This window comes from Cynocephalus volans, chromosome 16 (assembly GCF_027409185.1).
Source record: "Cynocephalus volans isolate mCynVol1 chromosome 16, mCynVol1.pri, whole genome shotgun sequence".
Taxonomy (NCBI): Eukaryota; Metazoa; Chordata; class Mammalia; order Dermoptera; family Cynocephalidae; genus Cynocephalus; species Cynocephalus volans.
In genome coordinates, this window is record NC_084475.1 from 49,074,283 (window position 1) to 49,084,129 (window position 9,847).

Consider the following 9,847-nt stretch of genomic DNA (forward strand, 5'->3'; position numbering starts at 1 on the left):
GGCAGCTGGCTGGTCCATGGATGGAACCCTGGACGTTGGTGTTATCAGCACCATACTCCAACCAACTGAGTGAACTGGCCAGCCCACATATTACCTTTTAATCCCATTTTTCCACAAACTTTTAAAAGTACTCTCGTTTTAACCATATAGATTGAAAAAGGTCTCACACCTAAGGTAATTAGGTCTTTAATAAATGTACCTAATTTGTACGGTGAACTAGTGTGTGTAATCAAGGGAGCAGTGATGCTAAGAAGGGACAAAGTGTATTTCCCAGAAAACTGGGTCAAGGGCTGAGCTTTAATTCTAGTTTTGCTATTAGTTTGCTGTTTGTCTTAATAGTCTCTGTGCCTCAATTTCTTGTCAGGGCCATTGTTATTTGCTTAGACCAGAAATTTTGGCAACTGTTTCTCTTACTTCTGTCAGGAAATTTTGTTCAGAATATATCTGCAATCTGATCACTTCTTACCATCCACCACTGGTCCGAGCCACTGTTTTTTCTTACCTGGGTTAGTGCAAGTCACATGCTCTCTGTGGTCTCCCTGCTTCCAGCCTTGTCCTTTTTTATCACAGCAGTCTGAGTGAGACATGCAGAGTGTGAACCAGCTTACTTGTGTCCTTCACATCCTCCAGAAGAGCTACCTTAGAGAGAAGCAGCGTCATCTCCTTGAGCAGAAATATATGTCTGAGTACTGAGAACTGGGTAGAAAACAAGGGGAAGAAGCTCAAGGTTACTCCCCATCCGCTCAGAGTAAACGCCAGGTTCTTCTTTTCCCAGTCTTATCTCTTGCCCTTCTCCCCCTTGCTTACTGAGTTCCAGTCACACTCACCTCCTTGCTATTCCTTGAAGAGCCCAAGAAGCTCCTTTCTTGTTGCCTCCGCCTCAGATGCTCTTCTTCCAGATATCTGCATGATTAATTCTGTCCTGCAGGCCTCTGTGCCTCTGAGTTTAACCTCCTCTGAAATGCCTCCATTTGCGCTCTGTCTCCTCACCCTGGCTGCTTCCTCCTAGCACTTACTACTTGTTTATTGTCTGTTTCCTTCCACTAGTGTTAGGACTTTTGTTTCTTTCCTTACCGAATGCCCACCTAGTAGTTAGGAACTCAGGAACTGTTTGTTGAATGACTGATGGGATTTCCAGTTCTTCCTTGGTGCTTCTTCTCTGCCTAGAGAGATACTCAGGCCACCCTTGTTCTTTGACCAGGGGAAAAGGAGCACTGCCATCTGTGTACCAGGTACTTTCACAAATGTAGTCTGTGGTCTTCTTCCCTTTTCTCCCTGCACAGATTTTTCTATTCTAATCTTCTTTGTCAGTCAAGCAAATGAATCTGTTTTCAAAGTCTGTTTCCTGTGTTTGGGACCAATCCTTTCCTTTTTCTGAATTTGGTATCATTTTATGTAAATACTTTAACATTTTGGCATTTTTTCCTTTGTTCAGCTGGCAAACGATGATTGTAGCAGATCCTGTGAGCCAGGTCAGGTGGCAGACTCTATGCCAGGGTTTAAGGAGGTGGCAGGCTGCCTTTCCCTCTAGGAGCTGATGGGTCAGTGGGTGGTTGGGAGTGCCAGTGTTTGGAACTGGTGACTGCTGTAACAAGGAATGCAGAGAGGGAGGTGGGGACTCAGGGGATGCTCTGCCTGTGCCAGGGGGCTGGAAATATCAAGGGTGGGTGGGAGCTTGCCAGGTGAGAAAGCAGGCAAAGGCTACTCCAAGGCGAGGGAAGAACTTGTGCAAAGAGAGAGCTTTACTTGTTGAGAGAAGTACAAGTCAGTGAGTGTTGCTGGAGCCTCGAGTAACGCAGGCAGTGGGGGTGGATGCAAGGGCCATATCTGGATGCTCCTAAAGGACTGTGTTTGCTGTATAGAGTGAGACTTTCATCCCGCAGCTTGTGGATTCGGGCCTGTGCACGTGTGTATGTGTGAAGGGAGGTGGATAGGGAGGTGGCCTGGAAGGTTTCTCTCTTTTGCTTGCCCCCTTCCTGAGGCAGGGAGAATCCAGAATGTTTTCTGCCCCACATTGACATATCTCCATGCAGATTATTTTCTCTTTTGGATCGTAAACTCCTAAAGGGTGGCAGGGCTTAAGTTTTATGTTTCTCATAGCTCCTCACATGTGCATTGTGAGATAGGTGCTCATTTCAACTTTCCTTCAATAAATGATGACTGCATTGCTATCTGTGACCCTGATCTGTTTTACCATCTTGTTATCCTGTAACATGTTTTTTCCCTTTTATCCACCCCACCTCTCACTTCCCAATTTTTCTTTCTGTCAGGCAAATTAAGTATACTAAAAAAAAAACAAAAAAAGAAAAAAAAAATAATGGAAAACTTTGAGAAGATTTGTTGTTGAGCTGTCAGATGCCAGGTCCTGATACTGAATTTGGCAGTGGGTTGGGTGAGACTCCTTCCTGAGAAAGTCACTCCAGTGCCTTTTATTGACTGTTGCGTTCCCCGTGCCCTGTATGTGTTAGGTGCTCAACAAATGTTTGTTGAAGGAATCATCCCATTCATTGACAACAGGATTAAATCCATGTTTTCCTAGCAACACCTACTGCCTACTTTCTACTTTGATCCTATCATCTGTGCTTTCTAAGCTCCAGACGCATTAAATGCTTTCCATTTCTCCTATACTTGAAATATGTCCACTGCCTGGAATGCTCTGTTATTTGGGTAACTCTTACACCCTCTTTTACTTCCCTAGAAAGGGGCAGAGTTATTTCTGATTAACCCAAGTGGAGTTAGTTGCTCCTGCCTGTGTACATTTTTATATTGAAGTTGTTCAGCCTCCAGATAATGAGCTTGGAAGGTGACAAAACATACCCCTTTCTCTGTCTCTCGTATTTGAACCTGGTACCTGGCAGTTTTGCTGAATGGGTAGTTTGTGAATCATTATAGGAAAGCATGTTATGATGAGCTGGCAGCACACCTGAGTAAAGTCTGTGCTAGGGATGTTGAACAACCTTCACCCAGCCTGTCCTAGAACTTTGTACAGTACAGTATGAGTGTGAGCCAGTCTGCTTCAGAACTGGTACATAGGAGCAACATCTTTTGTAAACTTGCAATGTTAGGAAATTCATTTTTACTTGGAAGGATTTCTGGAAGGCCAGCAGTACAGTCAGGTCAGTGACTCAGTGCCAGGAATGGGAGGTTGGCAGAAGGAGCGACTGGAGGCTGTTGTTTTTTCAGGAGTCCAGGGAGAGATGAGGGAGTCTCCCTAAGAGTGGTGGAAGGGAATAGGAAGTAAGTAGAAGAAAAGAGTTCCTGCTGGGGGAGCTTTCATGCTATTTGGGAGAAATGACCTCTGATCATAGCAGACGATAACTCAGAGCTGATGACCTTATCATCTTCCCTGCAGAGATTGCCCTAGCAATCATGGAGGTGGCCAAGGTGGAGAGTCCTCTGAACCCCAGCTGTAAGATAATGACCTTCAGGCCCTCCATGGAAGAGTTCCGGGAGTTCAACAAATACCTCGTGTACATGGAGTCTAAAGGAGCCCATCGAGCGGGTCTTGCAAAGGTGACTATCCTCAGATCCTTTAAATGAAAAATGATCACTTATCTTTTAAATTATGCTCTTAGTCTTCATGATCTGGGATATTGTTTCTTCCAAAGGAAGATATTTGCAAAATATTTCGTCTTGTCAATCCTTGTGTAACGTTTGATTTCTTCAGATATTAATTATCTTATTTATTTTTTACTATTTATACTAGGTTGTATTCTAAGGCTTTCTTTGTTTTTTAAACAAAGGGTAGTTTATATATAACAAATTTATTGAGATATAATTTCCATACCATACAATACACCCATTTAAAGTGTGCAATTCAATTGTTTTTAGTATATTCACAAAGTTTTGCAACCATCACCACGATCAAATTGCAGAACATTTTTTAAAAAAAATTTTATTTATTTTAATTTTATTTTGTTGATATACAATGTGGTTGATTATTGTGGCCCATTACCAAAACCTCCCTCCCTTCTCCCTCTCCCCGGCCCACCTGACAATGTCCTTTCTGTTTGCTTATCGTATCAACTTCAAGGAATTGTAATTGTTATGTCTTCTTCTCCCCCCAATTTTTTTTTTTGTGTGTGAAATTTATTTATTTTTAGCTCCCACCAATAAGTGAGAACATGTGGTATTTCTCTTTCTGTGCCTGACTTGTTTCACTTAATATAATTCTCTCTAGATCCATCCATGTCATTGCAAATGGCAGTATTTCATTCTTTTTTATAGCTGAGTAGTATTCCATTGTGTAAATATACCACATTTTCCGTATCCACTCATACGATGATGGACATTTGGGCTGGTTCCAACTCTTGGCTATTGTAAAGAGTGCTGCGATGAACATTGGGGAACAGGTATACCTTCGACTTGATGATTTCCATTCCTCTGGGTATATTCCTAGCAGTGGGATAGCTGGGTCATTTGGGAGATCTATCTGCATCAAATTGCAGAACATTTTTATCACCAGAAACATCCCTCCGTATGCCTTAAGCAGTCATTCCCCATTCCGTGATATCACCCGTAGCCCTAGGCAACAGCAAATCTCCTCTTTCTCTCTACAGATTTGCCTATTCGGTTTTCTTTTTAGTTATTTGCTCACCAAGTGTAGAGAGTGCCTAGTAAGTACCAGATGCTATATCAGGTGCTGGGATGTGTGTATGAGGAGGATATGGGGGGACAGAACAAAGTTCCTGCACCCATGGAGCTTATATTCTGATGGTAGCATCTTAGGGTGATGATGTAAGGACATTTAAGCAGAGACCCAAAGGATAGAAAGGAACCATCCTTTTCGAGATGTGGGGACAGAAAGAATGGCAAGTCCACAGGCCTGGAGGCTGACCTGAACTTATGTGTGGGACGAATAGGAAGGTGGTTGTTGAACTTGAGGTTCACTGAGCAGGCAGAAGTGTGTCATAAGTAAGGTGAAGAAGGGGCCAGATGGTATAGGGCTGGTCAGACCATAGGAGGCTTTTCTCTGTGTGCGGTGGGAAGCACTGATGGGCTTAAAGCAGGAGAGGAGGACATGGTGGCTGTTTGTTTTTTATTTCTTTTGCCATTTTTTGTGACATTATTTTGAAAAGATCACACTGGCTCCTGTGTGAAGAATGAATTTGGTGTGGGGGGCAGAGCACAAATGGGGAGTCTTATCAGGGGTAGTTGTTTGTGTTTATGTAGTGAGGAGCTAATGGTGGCCCAGACCAGTGAAGATGGGATGGGAGAAGTGGTCTTCAGCTTAGACATGTTAGAAAATATTCGTTTTTCTCTTATTATTTTTTTTTGGCGACTGGCAGGTAAGAGGATCTGAACCCTTGACCTTGGTGTTACCAACACTGTGCTCTAACCAGCTGAGCTAACCGGCCAGCCCTTTTCTCTTATAGGTGTTAGATAATATCCTTTAAAAAATGATGGTGAATTAAGAACTGTAGGTATAAATGATATGCTCAGAGTCATGTGGTGCTCAGTAAGGTGCCGAGGACTGCATTGCATGTTTGGACCTGTAGATCCAAAGTTACAGCTTTGAAAGAGAGATTGTCTATATTATTCATCCTCCAATCTGCAACCTGAGGTGGTGTGTGTCCCTTGTATAATCGAAATCTATTTTAATTAAAAAGTTTCCCTTGGTGGAATATTTTTTATTGCATTGATTTCACTTTATTATTGCTGTAAATGTGAACTTTATAATCTGGGTTTCTGTAGACTTGTCAGTGTTACTACATGAGTTTCTGAGCCCTGGTGGAGCCTGCTGCTGGGCGGAACCACTCAACTCCACCTGTGAAAGGTTCCCTTTGAAATCTCTACCTCCACTGTGAAGGTTGAATAGCATGGAGAGCTGAGGAGAGAACTTCCAGAACTGCAGGGGTTGGTGTTCAAGTCCTCCTGCATCTGGACCTGATGCTGCTTTTAACCCAGTTCTTTACTGTTTCTGGTATCTGTCCCCTGAGGTCTGTCATTTTGTTATGTGTCCTGTTCAGGTTCAAGTTCCTCCAAGAAAAGGTTTAAAATTTGGGGATGAACATGTTGAGTGAAAGTTAATTAAGGGTGGATGAGATAAAAAAAAAAAGAAGATAAAGAGAAAAAATGAGAGTGAAGCATGAAAAAATTGCATCAGTCAGCATCAGGGAAATGCAACTCAAAACCACATTGAAATACCATCTTACCCCAGTTAGACTGGCCAGTATCAAAAAGACAGAATAACATGCTGGCGAGGATGTGGAGAAAGGGAAACCCTTCGACACTGTTGGTGGGACTGTAAATTAGTGCAGCCGTTATGGAAAACAGTATGACAGATAGAACTGCCATAGGATCCAGCAATCCCACTGCTCGGTATACCCAAAGGAATGGAAATCATCATGTTGAAGGGATACTTGCACTCCCATGTTTATTGCTGCTCTGTTGACAGTAGCCAAGAGTTGGAACCAACCTAAATATCCATCAACGGATGACTGAATAAGGAAAATGTGGTATACTTACTTATACAGTGGAATACTACACTGCCATAAAAAGGAATGAAACTGCCATTAGCAGCAACATGGATAAACTTAGAGAAAATTATGTTAAATAAAATGAGCCAGGCACAGAGAGAGAAATATTGCATGTCCTCACTCATAAGTGGGAGCTGGAAACAAAACAAAAGAAAACCCCCAAACAAACAAACAGCAAAGAAAGATACAACAGTCAATAATTCCTTGGACTCTCAAAAGGAGAGAACAGAACTGAGGACACCAGAGGTGGGAAAGACGGAGGAAGGTTAGGAAGAAATTGGTAAAGGGCCACGAAAAATATTTACACTGTGTAATGATCAAATAAAAACACAAACAAAAGAAAACAAAATGAGAGAAAAGGTTTATAATGAATTTCTCAGATGAGCTATCCTTACTTTAACTTCTTTACTGGGTTAGCTTTTAAAAAAATTTAAATTTTGGAAGCTTAACATCTCCAGATTATTTTTGGAAGTTGTTTATTCGTTGAAAAGACTATTCAGAATTATTTGACACACAGAATTTTGATCATGCAAAGATTTGGGCTTCATTGGGCAGAGTGGAGTTGGAGGTGACTATTTGCCTTCTTTGGGCTCTGAATGCAGCCCTTTGTCTTGTTCTCTTCCCCCTTTTGTTTCTTGAAAACATCCTGTCTTCCACTGAGATTAGTAGAATGTCCTGTGTGGTGGCACATTTAGTAAGTAACCTTAGACGAGAAAGCAGCAGCTATCCTCACAAGGGACTGCAGGCACACGGAGCACACCTGTGCTGATGTTGGCATTATGTAACAGCATAAAGTTAATGAGAATTACAGTTATGAGACACACCTGAGTCCAGACCACTTTTTTATTTTTATTCTTTTTTAGGTAGGACTCATTGACAAAGTTGGAGATATTCATTTACTCAATCCTTTGATAATTTCCTGTTATTTATACGAGGAATACAATGAACTGTTTGTTTCAAATCATATCTGCCATCTTTTACATCAACTCAGTTTTACTTCTTTCCCTATTGTTCTGGAAGTTGTGATAATAGCAAGCGTACAAAACTGCACCAAATCAAATCACATTGTAAAACTCAAGACTGCTTTAATGTAGCGGGTTTGCTTTGGGGGCTAGCCCTGGGGAACAGAGCCACCCATATGGTTCTTTGTTAACGCACTATTGACAACATTTAATGAAGTGGTTTTAATTTATGATTTAAAGAAAATGGTTGAGTAGTTCCAGTAGTAGTGACTTCAGCCTCAGATTACAATCTATTTTGTTTTTTCTCTTCTCAACAGTTTTTAGGTTTATGCTTTAGATTTAACTTTTATTTCTAGAATGAGAGATTTGACATCCTCTTTGTCTACAAAGTGATCAAGTCGAGAAAGTGAAAAGAGTGATAGTCTCCTTAAATGTAACACTTTATTGTTTTTGTGGAGGGAGATTATGATGAACCTTTTTAATATAGTGAATGAGTGATATTTGTCCCCAGTGGTAACCTAGACATGGACTGTCCAGGCCATAGGTTATGCTCATGTGTAGTTTTGTGAATAGCCCAGAGAGTGCTGATGGCTACCTTTGTTCAGAAGGTGAAGAAAGATTGTGAGGGGTACTGCTCTTTCTCCTCCGCTCCTTCCTTGGTTGGTAGATGGTAGTAACTAATTTCAAGGTAGGTAGTGCAGCTAGAGATTTTTAACTGGAATCTTTCCACAGGAAATAGGGGCCAGGGTAGGTTTAGGGAAATGGTGGTATAAAATGTATATTCCATTTTGATGTAATCAGGAAGGTAAACTTTAGGAGAAATGGGTTTCCTTCATTTAGATTCATTAAATGTAAAGGATTAATTTAGAATCTTTTAAAATCTGTTAAAGACCTAAGTATGTGTGCTTGAGTCCATTTCTTATGTAAGAAAATCTGATGTTTTTAAGATTTGAAATTATAATTCAAAAATTGTTATAGTCCTGAGGTTATGAATTTTTTTTTATTTGGGGCTGGCTCGGATGGTGACCTGAACCCTTGAACTTGGTATTATATAACACTGCGCTCTAACTAGCTGAGCTAATTGGCCAGGTCCTGAGCTTATGAATTATTAAGTGTACTTTCTGAACTCTTTAATCAAAAGTAAATTAATATGTCAACAAAATAGTCACAAGGTAATGTTTGGATTTTTGTAACTTTATTGTATGCTTTGTTTCTCTATCTTTAGAAAATTGCTGCAAAACTTTTTTATGGGCAAGTTTTTTACAAGATAGGAAAATATATTTAACTCTAAACATAACATTAATTTTGATTGTGTTACATATATTTCTAAATAGGAGCCCTAATAAATTCATGTTTTATTTTTTTGAATTATTCAGACTTATTTCTGATAAAGAAAAAAGTTGGTATTTATAACACTCTTAAATACAACCTCCTTCCCTTTTCGATGTATTATCAAGACACTGTAGTATGGTTTTTCATATTCATGTAGTATGACTGTCCATATTCTTTTTTTTGTTTTTTGGTGGTGGTGGCTGGCTGGTATGGGAATTTGAACCCGTGACTTTGGTGTTACACCACTATGCCCTAACCTACTGAGTTAACCAGCCAGCCCCATATTCTTTAAGAGTACTAAGTGTGTGTTTTGAATAACATATGTGGATACTTCAAAAAGTTCCTGGAAAAACTGAATTAAAAGATAACACAAATCCTTCCATGAACTGTTTGAAGGCCCTTTGTACACTATGGATACCTGTATTCTCATTTTAAACTAACATAATCATGGAGAAAATAAAATGTATAGTATCCCCATATTGCTGATTAAAATTCATGTTAAAATAGCTCAATTTTAGTTTTTTTTTTTTGGGAATTCACATGTGTCCCTTATCAGCTGTATAACGTATAACATTGAATGAGTTACTCATCTCCTGACCCCAAGTTTCTTCATCTGATGAAGCTTGACCCAAATCTTTCACAGTTACAGATACATTGTAGATCTAAATGTGAAAGACAAAACTTTAACACTCTTAGAATATAAAATAGAGTATCTTCCTGTCTGAGAGGAGGGAAATATTTTTTTTTAAACCAAAGATCATAGGCCAAAATGAATAAATTGGACTACATTAACATTAAGAACTTATGTTTGTCAAAAACAATACCCTTCAGAAGGTTGGAGGGCAAGTTACAGGATAGGAGAAGATATTTGTGTGCATGTGCTCTCTCTCTCAATATATATATGTGTGTGTGTATAATCTGAATATTCTTCGGTGTGTGTGTATATACACACACCCATGAATATTCGGATTATATAAAAGACCTGTGTACATTAATAAGAAGAAGACCAACAATGCAATAGTAAAATGGCCAAGAGACTTGAACAGGCACTTCACAAAAGAAGATATCATATAT

At 40.0% G+C, this 9,847-nt stretch overlaps 1 protein-coding gene across 4 annotated transcripts in view; it reads left to right on the forward strand.

Moving 5' to 3' along the window:
- Positions 1-9,847, forward strand: part of KDM4C (lysine demethylase 4C) — a 371,099-nt gene that overhangs the window by 34,471 nt on the left and 326,781 nt on the right. For all 4 annotated transcript variants that reach the window (XR_010021850.1, XM_063080305.1, XM_063080306.1 and 1 more), the window contains exon 2: positions 3,353-3,513. Coding sequence is in view for 3 of the 4 variants with exons in the window: in XM_063080305.1 (XP_062936375.1) it covers positions 3,370-3,513 (144 nt within the window). In the remaining variant the exon portion in view is untranslated. The remainder of the gene's footprint in view (positions 1-3,352; positions 3,514-9,847) is intronic.